General features: G+C 41.5%; 1 protein-coding gene across 1 annotated transcript in view; it reads left to right on the top strand.

Moving 5' to 3' along the window:
* Positions 1–221: 221 nt before the first annotated feature.
* LOC309558481 (serine protease 33-like) overlaps positions 222–15289 on the top strand; it is a gene marked incomplete at both ends in the record, with an annotated part of 38151 nt that continues 23083 nt past the window's right edge. The window contains 2 exons of the mRNA XM_082261552.1: positions 222–387; positions 10778–10988. Coding sequence (XP_082117678.1) covers positions 222–387; positions 10778–10988 — 377 coding nt within the window. The remainder of the gene's footprint in view (positions 388–10777; positions 10989–15289) is intronic.

Genomic DNA, 15289 nt, shown 5'->3' with positions numbered 1-15289 from the left:
ATTTCAAAATTTTCACAGCAGTGAACATTAGAAAAAGTTGAGCATGGGTTAAGCTTTAGCGCACCAAGAATCTGATGCAGCTGTGCATGGGAGCCAATCAGCTTCTAACTGTAGCTTGTTCAATTGAGCTTTGACAATAAAACCTGGAAGCTGATTGGTTTCTATGCAGAGCTGCACTCTCCAGTTTAAGTAAATAACCCCCGTTGTGTGGCACATTTACAATGCTGCAGCAAGGGAAAAGGCTACAGACTTCAAGGCATAAAGCAGGATTTAACCTGAAGCAATCATATGAAATTTGGGAGCTAAGGCTCAGCTATGAGAGCATTATGTGTGGCAGCTTTACAGTACTTGAGAACTGGAATAGGCCAGGAGAGGTGGCAGAAGCTGGTAATGGTTGTAGATACCTTTATTGAAGGGGGATGTCAGATGGCACAAAAATGTAGTCCATAGCATCAAGCATTCACCTCTCAGTAACAAAATCTCCTTCTATGCTAAAAGTCTACTCAGACTGTCCACTGGTTGAAGTGCATACTGTGCAAGCTCCAGCCAGCCTAGACACCCAAAAGTCTTTGGGGTCCTCACTTCTAAGAATGTCTGCATTAATCCTCAACCTGATATAGCTGGAAATGATGTGATTGAGGCACTGCCTCTGAATGTTTTCTGCTGCCGGGTCTGTCTGCTGTGGTTTAAAAAAAAGTCATAAAAGCAGCCACCACCACTCCTTCTTTCAGCAGTCAGTGGATAGGATTCTTGAGAGCGCATCCACCATTGGGAAATGTAGCCAAGAGATTCTTATCCTGCATGGCCTCAAAGTGCTGCGTTTTGAGCTCCTTCTGGGTTGGTGGGTGTACATAGGCCATTTTCTCCTTGTATCAGGTTTACAATAGTAAGGCCATCCCAATATTTGTCCCTCTCTTTCATGCCCCAGGTATTTGAACATTTGCCACGAATTACCTGCAGCTGAGAACACCAGTTGTGTTGTTGAGGACAACATTGCCCTCAACAATCTCACCCGACCCACATACAACTCCTGGGTTTTGGGAGGGGTCAAATTTTTCCCTCGAAGCCTGTCCTATTTCTTTCTTCTCTTCCTCTCCACTAGCATGCCAAACATCTTCCTCCTTCATATTCCTCCAATGTCTCCTGCTACCTCTTCCTCACGAGGATGGATGCAGTAGACAGGGGATCCTGCTGGCTCTGAAGCAAGTCCTACTCTTCCTCTTGCTGCTGTTCCTAAAATACCTGGTCTATCAGGCCACATAGATTCTGCTCCAGGAGGAACATAAGAATAATTGTACCACTAGTCCTCACCTCGTCACAACTCACTATTTTGGTCAACTCTTCAAAAGCTGCCAAGATGCTGCACCCATCCTTAAGGCTGGGCCACTGACACGGTGAAAAAAATTCCAGTTTCTAGAGCCTTTCATCATACTGAAATTCCACAGGTAATAATAGATGGCATGTTGTTGCTGGTGCAGCCCTTGAAGCATGGTTAGCACCGAGTTTCAGCATGTAGGGGGCCATTGATCTGCAGTTGGCAAACAGCTTGTATTGGCTCTATGTTCCTGCCAGGTGTATGATCACCTAGAATGGCACCTAGAAAAAAACTCTTTTGGCCTGACACAGTACCCCATGGAAGCCAGGGTGCTTAATCAGGGAATGCTGTACTGCCAGACTGATGACCTGTGCCAGGCAAAGTATGTGTGAGAACTTTATGTGCCAAAGAACGGTCAGAAGGTTAGTGCCATTGTCACACCCTGACCCTAACCTAAAAGTTAATGGAAGAAAATAAAAAATGCCAGAGGAGTGCAGAAACTAAAGGGTGTTGTTGACACTTACACAAAAAGGTAGTCCTAAAAAGGCTGTAGGTCTCTGAACTGTGAACACAAGGCATACATTCACCACACTGTATTATAAAATATAGTGTTTGTATTTAGAAGCATTAATAGTGCTGCTATCCTCATAGCCCTTGGTCAAGGACTAAGCTGTAGGGGGACAATCACTGACTGTTGGCAAGCATGTAATGCGCAGGAGGTAATTTGGGCATGCCCAGGCACATCTGGCATACCCTGTACGCACGCCTAGGATAGTTAAGCCTCCTACACACGCAACGATTATTGGCCGACCGATCGGCTGTCTTTTGTCCAGTGTTGTTGTGTTGGTTGAATTGTGCTCTAGACTGCACACGAATTTGGTCGGCCAACAACAACCAACCGCAGAAGTGATGTCATGTTCTGGTTTACTTTTCGTGTGTTTTTTCTTCTCTGAGCATGCCCAGTCTTGCTCATCACATTTTTGTATGCCGAAATCTGTACTGACTGAAGAACAATCGGCCGTTCTGTTGACGGCCAACAAAAATTTTATACCATGCACACCAGATTTTGTTCGGCCGAAAAGTCACAGTCGGTTGTTGGAAGCATCATACTAACAAGCTGACAATCGGCCGATCGGACGTTGACCGAAAATTCACGGCCAACGAACGTTGCGTGTGTACGAGGCTTAATGCTGTTGGCCGACCAATCGGCCGTCTTTTGTCCAGTGTTGTTGTGTTGGTTGAAATGTGCTCTAGACTGCACACACATTTTTTCGGCCAACAACAACCAACTTCAGAAGTGATGTCATGTGATGGTTGACTTTCCGTGTGTTTTTTCTTCTCTGAGCATGCCCAGTCTTGCTCATCTGATTTTTGTCTGCCGAAATCTGTACTGACTGATGGAAAATCGGCCGTCCAACAAAAATTTTATAGCATGCACACCAGATTTTGTTCGGACGAAAAGTCGCAGTCGGTTGTTGGAAGCATCATACTAACAAGCCAACAATCGGCCGATCGGACGTTGGCCGAAAATTCACGGCCAACAATCGGTGCGTGTGCACGAGGCTTAACTCTCCATACTTCCACACTGTCAGCTCTCCCTAAACTACTCCAACACACACTGACACAACGCTGCTCGGAACCCACATTTTTATAATGAGGGGGCCAACACATAACAAAGCCCCTATTATTGACCCCTCTAAGAAGGCTGACTTAGGTTTAAAGTTTTAGGAGTATGCAGAAGAAAAAGGTTGAAGCAGAATTTTTTTCTGCTTGAACTGGTTTCAGTTTGAACTGTTTTCTAGCTGACAACTGCATGACAACTATGCAGGGACCATGAAAATTCCTGATAACAGAACATTTTGTTTATATTTATGAAAGGTAAGAAAACTTCCTAATGAACAGGTCTGTTCACATTTTACAACGGAGCTGAAAACGGGTCTTTTAGTAATGTACCAGTCCAGTCATATGCGAGTAAGGGAGCAGAGCAGAGGAAAACCATGGAGGGCATTACATATCTCATTGGCTTTCTACTCCTGGCAGGTAAGTGATCATTCCTTTCTGCCACAAATATATGATTACTAAATAGTAGCAATTGCCTTCTTCAAACTTCCATTCCTACTAATCCATGTACATTAAAAAAAATCATGCACAGCTCTTTATCTACATGTTGGTCTTTGGAAAAAGGATTATTAACTTCAGAATGACCTGATGTAAGTTCTGGTATGACTTTGGTAGATGCAAGGCCATGGCTTATGCTTAGGCCAATATTTCATTGTTCGGTGGATGATGGAGAATTAAATCCCTTGACGATCTCTTCTAAAGCCTGGAACTCTGTTGGTGGGTTCTTAGATCTGTGCACCTGTTACGCCCATTATAGCAGGTTCACACCATCCCCACAGTGAGTTCCCATATCTGTACAATGGCTCAACCCATTATGAAGGGTTCTCACCATCCTTGCACTGAGTTTCTGGGTCTGGACACTTGCTATGCTCATTATGAGGAGGTCCCACCATGTCTGAGCTGAATTCCCAAGTCTATACACCTTCCTTGCTCATTATGAAGAGTTCCCAACATCCCTGTGCTAAGTTATTGGGTCTTCACATCTCGTGTTTCCATCAGGAGGTGCTCTTACTATCCATGCTCTGCAAGTCTACACACTTACTGTACCTGTTATGAGGAGTTTCATCCATCTCTGCACTGCAATCCTGGGTGTGGACACCTGCTGTGCCCCTTGTGAAGGTTTCCCACCATCTCCAGGCTTATTTCCCAGGTCTGCATACCTGCTGTGCCCCTTGTGAAGGTTTCCCACCATCTCCAGGCTTATTTCCCAGGTCTGCATACCTGCTGTGCCCATTGTGAAGGATTCCCACCATCTCCATGCTTATTTCCCAGGTCTGCATACCTGCAGTGCCCATTGTGAAGGATTCCCACCATCTCCATGCTTATTTCCCAGGTCTGCATACCTGCTGTGCCCATTGTGAAGGATTCCCACCATCTCCAGGCTTATTTCCCAGGTCTGCATACCTGCTGTGCCCATTGTGAAGGTTTCCCACCATCTCCAGGCTTATTTCCCAGGTCTATGTACCTGCTGTGCCCATTGTGTAGGTTTCCCACCATCTCCAGGCTTATTTCCCAGGTCTGCGTACCTGCTGTGCCCATTGTGAAGGATTCCCACCATCTCCATGCTTATTCCCCAGGTCTGCATACCTACTGTGCCCATTGTGAAGGTTTCCCACCATCTCCAGGCTTATTTCCCAGGTCTACGTACCTGCTGTGCCCATTGTGAAGGTTTCCCACCATCTCCAGGCTTATTTCCCAGGTCTGCATACCTGCTGTGCCCATTGTAAAGGATTCCCACCATCTCCATGCTTATTCCCCAGGTCTGCATACCTGCTGTGCCCATTATGAAGGATTCCCACCATCTCCATGCTTATTTCCAGGTCTGCATACCTGCTGTGCCCATTGTGAAGGATTCCCACCATCTCCACGCCTATTCCCTAGGTCTGCATACCTGCTGTGCCCATTGTGAAGGTTTCCCACCATCTCCAGGCTTATTTCCCAGGTCTGCATACCTGCTGTGCCCATTGTGAAGGATTCCCACCATCTCCATGCTTATTCCCCAGGTCTGCATACCTGCTGTGCCCATTGTGAAGGTTTTGCCACCATCTCCAGGCTTATTTCCTAGGTCTACGTACCTGCTGTGCCCATTGTGAAGGTTTCCCACCATCTCCAGGCTTATTTCCCAGGTCTGCATACCTGCTGTGCCCATTGTGAAGGATTCCCACCATCTCCATGCTTATTCCCCAGGTCTGCATACCTGCTGTGCCCATTGTGAAGGATTCCCAGTTCCACCATCTCCACGCTTATTTCCTAGGTCTGCATACCTGCTGTGCCCATTGTACATTTTTATAGCTCCAACATATTTTGGAGTTCTATACATATTTCAGTACACTAAGCCAGTCATATGAGTCTTCATTTTCTCCACTGTAATAGACAAACTTGGACATGGAAAGTCAAGAAAGAAAGACAATTATCCCATCAGTATGTTTCTGTACTGGGAAAAGAAACTAGAACACGTTGAAGAAACCTTTCAAACTGCTAGCTGTTTAAAGATGTACAATGGGAAATCCTCAACCATCCTCCCTATCATATCTCCAGAAGATAATCAAATCATAAATCCCATTCTAGACAATTATCCTGAAATAGATGATTTCTTAAGCACTTGTATTACTACAAACGTAAAAAAAAGAAACCCCCGTTCTACCCAGTTTCCAGCAAAGGAAACTGCTTTTATACAATAATGATTATTATTATTATTATTAAGAATTTATATAGCGCCAGCAATTTACGCAGCGCTTTACAATATTAGAGGGAGACAGTACATATACAATACAATAAAATACAAGAGGATTTAGAGGGCCCTGCTCAGAAGAGCTTACAATCTAATGGGGTGGGGCAGGTGTTACAAGAGTTAAGAGTAGGGAATGAATGAATGATAAAGGGAATGAGCTGATGGCAGATTAGTTGGCGGTGTGATAGGCTTCCCTGAAGAGATGAGTTTTCAGGGATCGCCTGAAAGCAGCTAGAGTAGGAGATAGCCGTACAGAGTGAGGTAGAGCGTTCCAGAGGATGGGAGAGGCCCTGGAGTAATCCTGGAGACGAGCATGAGAGGAGGAGACAAGGGAGCTTGAGAGTAGGAGGTCTTCAGAGGAGCGGAGAGGACGGTTTGGGTGATATTTGGAGACAAGATTGGTGATGTAGCTCAGGGCAGAGTTGTGAATGGCTTTGTATGTTGTGGTTAGTATTTTGAATTTAATTCGCTGGGCAATTGGGAGCCAGTGTAGGGATTGGCAGAGAGGGGAGGCAGAGGCTGAGCGGTTGGTAAGGTGGATAAACCTGGCAGCAGCATTCATGATGGACTGAAGAGGGGATAGCCTATGGAGTGGTAGGCCTATGAGAAGGGAGTTGCAATAGTCAAGGTGAGAAATAACTAGGGAGTGAATGTGTAGCTTGGTGATGGAAGATTTTCAAAAAAATAACCAACCCTAAAAGTCAAAACACACTTATTATAACTTAAAAGGCAACAATACAATTGAATTGTCTCAAGAAAAAAACTGACATAGCAATCAGAAGAGCAGACAAGGTAAGTAACTCAAGGCAGAGATAACTATTTAACCACTTTACCACTGGAGGATTTTGCTGTCTTACGTCCAGGCCACTTTTTGCTATTCGGCACTGTGCGACTTTAACTGACAATTGCGCGGTCATGCAACGCCGTACCCAAACAAAATTTACGTCCTTTTTTTCCCACAAACAGAGCTTTTTTTTGGTGGTATTTGATCACCTGTGCGATTTTTACTTTTTGCGCTATAAACAAAAAAATAGCGAAAATGTTGAAAAAATAACAATATTTTTCACATTTTTTTATATGAAATTCCCCCCAAAAAAATGTAAAAATCAAAATTTTTTATAATTTTTGGCCAATTTGTTTTCTGCTACATATTTTTGGTAAAAAAAATCGCAATAAGCGTATTTTGATTGGTTTGCGCAAGTTATTGCGTTTACTAACTAAGGGAAAGTTTTCTGTCATTTTTTTTTTTTTTTTTTTTTAACGAGTAATGGCGGCGATCTGCGATTTTTTTTTGCGGGACTGCGACATTGCGGCGGAAAGATCGGACCCTTGACTGACATTTTTGACATTTTTGGGGGTACCAGTGACATTACTACAGTAATCAATGCTATAAATATGCACTGTTACTGTAAAAATGACACTGGCAGGGAAGGGGTTAATTTTATTGGAGAGGGAGGGGTTAATGTATGCCTGGTGCTTACTGACATGTGTGGGGGGAGGTGACTGAGTGACACAGGGACAGATTGCGGGTTCAGCTATGCACAAGCGGGCGGATCTCCACACTCGATTCCCCGATGATCGGGAAAGAGCAGCGGCGATCGCCGCTGCTCCTCCCCTGGCCCGACTCCCGCTGTGACTGAACACAGCAGGAGCGAGCCTCCCACAAGGGGAGGAGTCCAGCGACGTAGGTCTACGTCGCTGGACGATAACAAGCCACATTGCTGCAGTAGCAGCAATGTATACGGACGCAAAGTGGTTAAAAAAATATTTTTTTATTTCTGTCCCCTAAACCTAGTAAGATAGATAGATAGAGGAATGTCTTAAAGTAGTATTAAACCCAAAACCAAAAATGTAATATATTGCAGCTTACCAATCATTAGATTTGGTGGCTGCAATATTTTTCTTGCTTTTAGGCTCCCCCCCCCCCCCCTCTGTTTTCACTTGGTAATCTTGCCAATAACACAACTCTTGTATTAGGGAGACACTGCTCTGGAGGAATGAAGACAAGGGGCACCTTTGGACAGCAGCATTGTCAATTTGGGGCGAGGGGAGTGTTAGAAGTACTAGCAGATTTAATTACAGTAACAAATTGAAGCTGCACTCCAGCTTTATAATCAGTTACACCAAACAGTTTATTTTCCTTTTGGGATAAAGGTTTAATAAAAACAATTAAAGCTGGTCATTTTAACCCTATGTCTGTGGTATATGGTCTGTCTCATTCCTGTAACTTTCCCTTTGCCTCTGAAGCAGCCGGCCCGTACCCAGCGAAACCAGTCAGGGGTAGTCATTATCCACCACTGCTCCTAGCCCCATTGGTGATCCGCTGGTATAGAAGTATGGACTTTTGGGAGATGCACCCATATGTAGGAGAACCATGGTTCTACTTCTTTATGAATCTACCGTACAGATGAGTATACTACCATTTGCCTGTTTCTACAAACATAGCCATTAACTCTGTGACTGTGGGTCCTATTTTGATAATTTGGAGGACATCTATTAGCCTGGATGTGCGAGGAAGGTTTTGTTCACAAAGTCCTTTTTTGGAATCGATCATCAAATGCCACATTTAGCGTGTGTATCTGTCTTTGGGGAACATTCATCATCCTCTGGACCACATTAGCTCATATCTTCCCAAATCATTGTGGAAAGTTCAACAGTATGGGGTAACCATAAATTTATGTTCCCTCATTTCTCTTTCCATTTATGATGTTTCCATCACCTTTTACAAGGACATCACCATTGAATGATCTAAGGCTTGCTCTCCAATAATGTTGAACTGTCTTATCTCCCATAGTTCCGTTACTATACATGGGATCACCATCATTAGCACTTCACTTCTTGAATGTTATTTCCAATACATTGATATATATAGGGACTCATATACAGATATATGGAGTGTTTTTAGGTGTATGACGTGTATTTTGGTACCATTTTAAAGCTGTTTTTTGCACATTTTCACTGTTTTGTGATATATATTTCTTATTAAAGTACATTTATTCTTTACAGCCCAGTGAGTATTGTTATATACAATTTTATTTAACTTTTTCTTTGAGTGGTTGAGTTCAAATCTGGCTTTTTAACTCCTGTAACTGCAAGAGAGCTGAAAAAAAAACAACAGACTTACTGGTTGGATCACCAGATGAAAATATAAGAAAGAAACCCAACAGAAAACGAATGCAGCCATCACATCAAATGATTGCTAAGCTGCAATATAATAAATGTTTGCTGTTGGGTTCAATACTGCTTTAACTAACTTTCATTATCTCAGTTGTAGAATCCAATCCCAAAATATGAAAATAATTTTTTTTTTTTTGGCCTTTGAATCAATGTTTATATACTTGTTCAACATAAACATAAAAGTATATATTATTATTACTCATTTTAATGAATCACAATCTCCAATCAAACCATCTCAAACTGGTGTAGATACCAGTTTATAAACATTTACATTGCAAGAGGGCATATAACACTGTTAATCTGTATATAAAATTCTCATAAATAAGTCCTGCTTTTGTAGGTATATTGTTATTCATTGTACACCAATCGCTGAAGCATTAATATGCCCATGCATTGGTGTGTTGAGATAAGTGACCCATTGCCAGTAAGTAAGTAGTTAGTAAAATATAATGTTTCAACAAGAAGGCGGACAGTATTTCCAATCAAGACTTTATTTGGCAATTAATCAGCAAGGCAGTAAAAGCGGTTACCATATTATACAGTATAATTATATTATAATCCCAAAAAACTAATAATAGCAAACCAATCAAAGCTTAATACATATGGAATTCCAGCAGAGAAGTGCAACAGTCTATTTCAGTACGTGTTTAGCTCTTGCGTTGGATATTGCAAATGTATTATACAGTATATTGTATTGTAAACTTATTTTTGTGAATTTTATTGTAAATAGATTTTTTCTATAATGTGCCTAAACTCCATAAATCTCTAATAGAAACCCCAGAAGATCCATAATATCAGACAATAATTCCTTTACCACTTCCTGTCAGAATATTTTTGATTTTCATCTCCAAAGATTTGATAAAAAGCTATTCTTCTATGTATGGGACTCCACACAGTTACTACAAGGCCGAATTGCTCCTAATGTCTAATTCCTCTATAGCAGGGGGTCTCCAAACTTTCTAAACAAAGGGCCGGTTTACTGCCCTTCAAACTTTAGGGGGGGCCGGAGTGGCAAGTGGAAGTACAAAATGCCCCAGCGTCAGTAAAGTAAAAAAAATTACATAGTGCCTGTAGTCAGTAGAAGGAGAAAAGGTGGCCTATCATTGGTATTAGTGGGAGGAAAAATGCCCCATTGTTGGTGTCAGTGAGAGGAGTTGTTCCCCTGAGGGCCGGATAAAGGTAAGCAAAGGGGCGCATTTGACCCACTGGCTGTAGCTGGGGAGACCACTGCTGTATAGTATACCAACATTGGAATATAGCCGATTACACAAGTATGGCATAAAAACTGTTTCTAGTTACTTATACACAGACCCACTCATGTCAGATAGACAGAAGTAATTCCTACTGGAGGCTAAACAGTTCATTATGATGATTAACCTTTTTGTTTTCATTTGATTACATCATACAAAAAAGGAACAGCAATGGGTACTACATTTGCACCAAGTTACACTAGTTTAATAATGAGTCATTTGGAACCTTAACTATTTCATCCTGATACCTTATTTGTCCTCAACTTTGTCTTCTTTATAGAGGATATATATATATATATATATATATATATATATATATATATATATATATATATATATATATATATATATAATCATTTTATTTATTCTAATATGGGATGAAGTCAAGTCTGACATACCCTTTTTTGTAGATATTTTCAATACAGAATTAAGGAGATTTCCCCTATACCCTTAAAACTGAATCTCAAATATATTTTTATCTCCAAAGATACGTTTAAAAACTACCCTTCTAGCTATAAGACTCCACACAGTAAATAAAAGGCTGGAGAATTCTTTATGTCACATCTGAGTCATGACTGTCTGGATTTCCAATTTTCCTGACCTGATTTAGTTATGTTTAGTCAAAGATCTGAGATCTGATCCTAATGAATTAATTTATCTCTAATTAGTTGTATTATTTTTCAGTGTATCCCACATCAGCCCAGTCTTACTTCACCACATCAAGCCAGCTGGCCTGTGGCACACCACTCATCAGCAGCCGGATAGTTGGTGGTACAAATGCAACTGAAGGAGCTTGGCCCTGGCAGATCAGTCTGCAATACCAGGGCTCCCATATTTGTGGGGGCTCCCTGATCTCCAACCAATGGGTATTGTGTGCTGCCCATTGCTTTCAAACGTAAGTAGTTGTACATGTTTATATATGTATGGGGGTGTTCAAATTCATCTAGGAAAATAACATAAAAGTTTGCTTTCTCCTGTGATAAACTAGTGATAAAGGCGATGTAACAAATTATCTTTATTAATACAGTTTTAAGCAGAAATCTAAAATTCTAAACTCTGTGCTGAGCTCACTGTAAGCTTATGCTTTATACCTTTGTGCTTTATCCTTAGCCGTACTGCAGTGATTTATTTCTATTTTTTTTCTTTACTTATTAAACTTATTTTTATTCAAATAATTTGGTGGTACAAGTAAAAAAAAAAAAAGTATCATACAATGGGTACATTGAAAAAGCATGATCAAGGTACACAGGCCAGTTACATCTCGATATTAGCATTTTACAAGGGTCAACTATGGTAAGTTGGGCTATCCTGTACTACTTATCAAATAAAGCACAAAAAATATATACTAACATTTAACAATTTTAGAACACTAATGACCTTTAAACATGTATGCTTACCAAAACATTTATATGACTAGGGTACACCAGAGTGTATAAAGGGTCACCTTATTCAGAGTGTAATGTATCAAATATAACAAACAGATATTTAAGTTAAACTTTTATTTTGAAGAATACAGACTCACATATATAATAGTGAATCAATTAGACACTTTATAAAATTGCAAGCTTTTGGAAATCAGTGGGATTCTTTTTTAGCAAAGATTTGGATTGAGAACATTATGGATGCATCTATTCCACATTGAATTTAATTGCTGCTTTGGTACAGAAAATTTAGCTCCTGTTAACCACTTGACCTCGGATCAAAATATTTACCCCCCTTCATGACCAAGCAATTTTTTTTTTTTTGCAATACGGCACTGCGTTATTTTAACTGAAAATTGCACAGTTGTGCAATACTGTAACCAAATAAAATATCCAGATTGGTACCTAAATCCAAACGTCTGCCGGCACTCAGTTGACTCTTCAGATTTCTTCTCTGGCCGGCTGACAGCTCCAGTGGGCGGGGCTGAGCACTGAAGCTGACGTCAGCCATGGAGGAGGGCAAGAGAGGCGAGAGAGAGCCGGTCACGTGATCGCCAGGAGTTGCTTGTATTTAGGTGCAGATCGCATATTTTTTCTATACCACAGACACAGGGGCAGTTAGTGTATGTGCAGTGCATAGTTTATTTGCCTTTAGTAAATAAACCCCCTAGGCAGATCTCAGTTCTCTGTGTATTGCCCACGATCGGCGGGTACAGGAGGATTTGGACTGCCCGGCACTTGCAGATCAGCTTCTGCTGTAAATGATCACACCAGAAGCAGCCCACCAGCGGCATATATGCACCCCCTGCAGGCAGAAGTCTAAAATCACATATATACATGATCCGGTGGACAGCTGCCACCCTGTAGCAGTAAAACTGCTATGGGGCAGATAGGAAGCGCTTAATATAAATGAATAAACCTATAAATTGGTTTTGTCCTCATGTGTGTTAAGCGGAAACATGTGGTCTTTTGACATCAGCCACTTCATGGGGTCTCATGCATCCACACATGCACAAAATTATAATGTGGTAACGCTTGTTTAATGCATTGCTCTGATGCATATATAGCCAAAGGATTTGGTCAACTAATAAATAACATTGCATGCACATTTTTTGTTTACTGCCAAGTAGTGATAAGGCAAAGGTTCAGTGTAAGGCGAGTTTGGGGAACTTTATTGGCGTTTGAATGCTGAACCTTAACCCAGTCAAGGTCAATAGAAACGGAATCTTAGAAATCAGTGATGGCCATTTTTTTGTTTAATAGGCCAGGGATTCTCAAAAGAAAAAAGTGCATGGGGTATTGGTACTGCCCTGGAGGACATACACCAAAGCTAAAAAATAAAAAAAATAAAAATAATAAATTCAGTTTGGCAGGAAGCATCAGTTTTAATATTGCTCACAGTAAAATGGTAAATAATTTCTTTACATAATATAATATAGCACTATCCCCATAGAAGTTGCTGAAGTCAGGGTTCCCCACTGCTGCACAGCCATTTACACACCATTTCCTTTTTTCCACCCGAACACAGAAACCAGTCTTTGGCTTTTTTTTTGTAGTTTCATGATGATAACTTGGATGGGGTCAAGGATTATGGGATGTCCAGGGTGACAACAACAACAATTCAGGGACACTTCCTCCTATTTACTGACGCCTTTGTTTCCTACTGCAAAAACTTGATTCCTCGTTGCTAGGGATGGGTCGAACGACCCCCTGTTCGGTTCACACCAGAACTTTTGGAACCGAATATCGAACCCCACTGAAGTCTATGGGACCCAAACTGGAAAAAATCAAAACTGCCCATTTTGAAGGCTTCTATGCAAGTAATTGGACATACAATGGTTATGGGGGTCCGGGTACTTCCCTGGGGGACATGTATCAATAAAAAAAAAAAGTTTGTAAACAATGTCATTTTTAAATGAGCAGTGATTTACTGATGCTTAAAGTGAAAGCATAAAAATGAGAAAGAACAATAAAAATGAAAAATTCCTTTCAATATAGTGCCTGGAGGGTTCCCTGAGCCTACCTGTAAAGTGGCACATCTGTACTGTGTATAGAACCTGCTGCAGAAATAATTGCAATTATAAAGCCTAAAAATAAAATTTTCCCTGCAAGCTTTCTTCATTTTGTAAACAACAGTTTGGGGAGCCAGTGTGTATGATGAGGCCACAATGTAGTGCATCGGGAACAAGATAAAACATTTTTGGATAAATTCAGGTGTCTCTTCCGCAGACTTTGGATAGAAGTAACATGTGTGGAAAAATTGATCTTTGGGTGTTGAAGGTACCTTCACACCCTAACTCTATAGAGGTACTCTTGATGAAAGCAAGAATTGCCTTGCTGTCAAAAATTGAAATGATATGCATCTGTCAAATAGGTGCGGAAAAAATGGTCTTTGAGTGTCTGTGGCACCTTCACACCATAACCCTATAGAGGTACTCTTGATGAAAGCAAGATTTGGCCTTGCTGTCAAAAGTTGAAATGATATGCACCTGTCAAACAGATGTGGAAAAATTGGTCTTTGGGTGTTCATTGTGCCTATGAAACACCTAAAAAATGTATTTTAGATGAAATCAATAACCACAACACTAGGCAGCCTTGAAGTCTTGCAGAGATTCCGCATCCCAAAAACACTTAATCAGTGACATCGGCATCAGGGGCTTCATAGCTGCTGGTAATCCAGGTCTGATTAATTTTGATAAATGTCAGACTGTCCACAGAGTCTGTGGACAGACACATTCTATTATCAATTAACAAAACCTCCAGCAGCACTGAATGCCCATTCGGAAAGCACGCTGGATGCAGGGCAGCCCAGCACCTCAATTGCATACTGGACAAGTTCTGACCAGTGGTCTATTCTCATGACCCAGTAACCCAGTGGATCCTCAACTGGAAAGCTCTCCATCTCTGTTTTACCCTAGATAATCAACCACCATAGGATGCAGATGCTGCCAATGGGATGTGGAAGCTGAGAGCCCTCGGTGGCGAGGACTAAAAAATTTGTGAAATGCATCACTTTGGTGCCCCCCCTCTCTACGGCTCCTTTCTTGACTAACAGAAGCCTCAAAACTATGTTTTGCATGACACTGTAACCTACCAGAGTCAGGAAAAGCATTCGATAAACTCGCCTTTAAAGTGTCCTTAAGAGCTTTCATCTTCTGCACCCTCTGTGGGGATGGGATGAGTTCTGAGACTTTCCCCTTGTAACAGTGGTCAAGGAGGGTTGCCAACCAATAGTGATCCTTGTCCTTGATTCCACGCATTCTTGGGTCCTTTCGCAGGCTTTGAGGCATGAGGGAGCCCATGCACTGCAAGTTTGCAGAGGCATGACAAGCAGACTTCTCGGGGTCACTGGGGATTACAATATCTGGAACTGCCTCCTCCCAGCCACGTAAACTCTCAAGGGTTCTGGGGATGGAAAACCATCTGTTGAAGGTTGATGTATGTCTTCCTCCACTTCAATGCCTCCAAAACTGCCAGAATCCTCCTCCTCCTGAAGAAATATACTGCGGTAATGGTGCACTAATGCACAGAAATGTACTGCGTTAAATAGCACGTAATGCATTGAAATATACTGTGTTAAATGTGCACTAATGCACTGAAATATACGTGCGGTAAATGGCACGTAACCAGACTTGTATAAAGTACTCGAAATTTCTACTTGAGTAAAAGTACAAGTGCTCGATCAAAAAGTGACTTGAGTAGAAGTGGAAGTGCTCGCAGAAAAAGTTACTTAAGTAGAAGTACAAAAGTATTCAACATTTTTTTTACTTAAGTA

This window comes from Pelophylax lessonae (assembly GCF_965119305.1).
Source record: "Pelophylax lessonae genome assembly, chromosome: 6".
NCBI classification, from domain to species: Eukaryota; Metazoa; Chordata; class Amphibia; order Anura; family Ranidae; genus Pelophylax; species Pelophylax lessonae.
The sequence above is the reverse complement of the archived record's forward strand: the minus strand, read 5'-3'. Positions and strand labels throughout refer to the sequence as shown.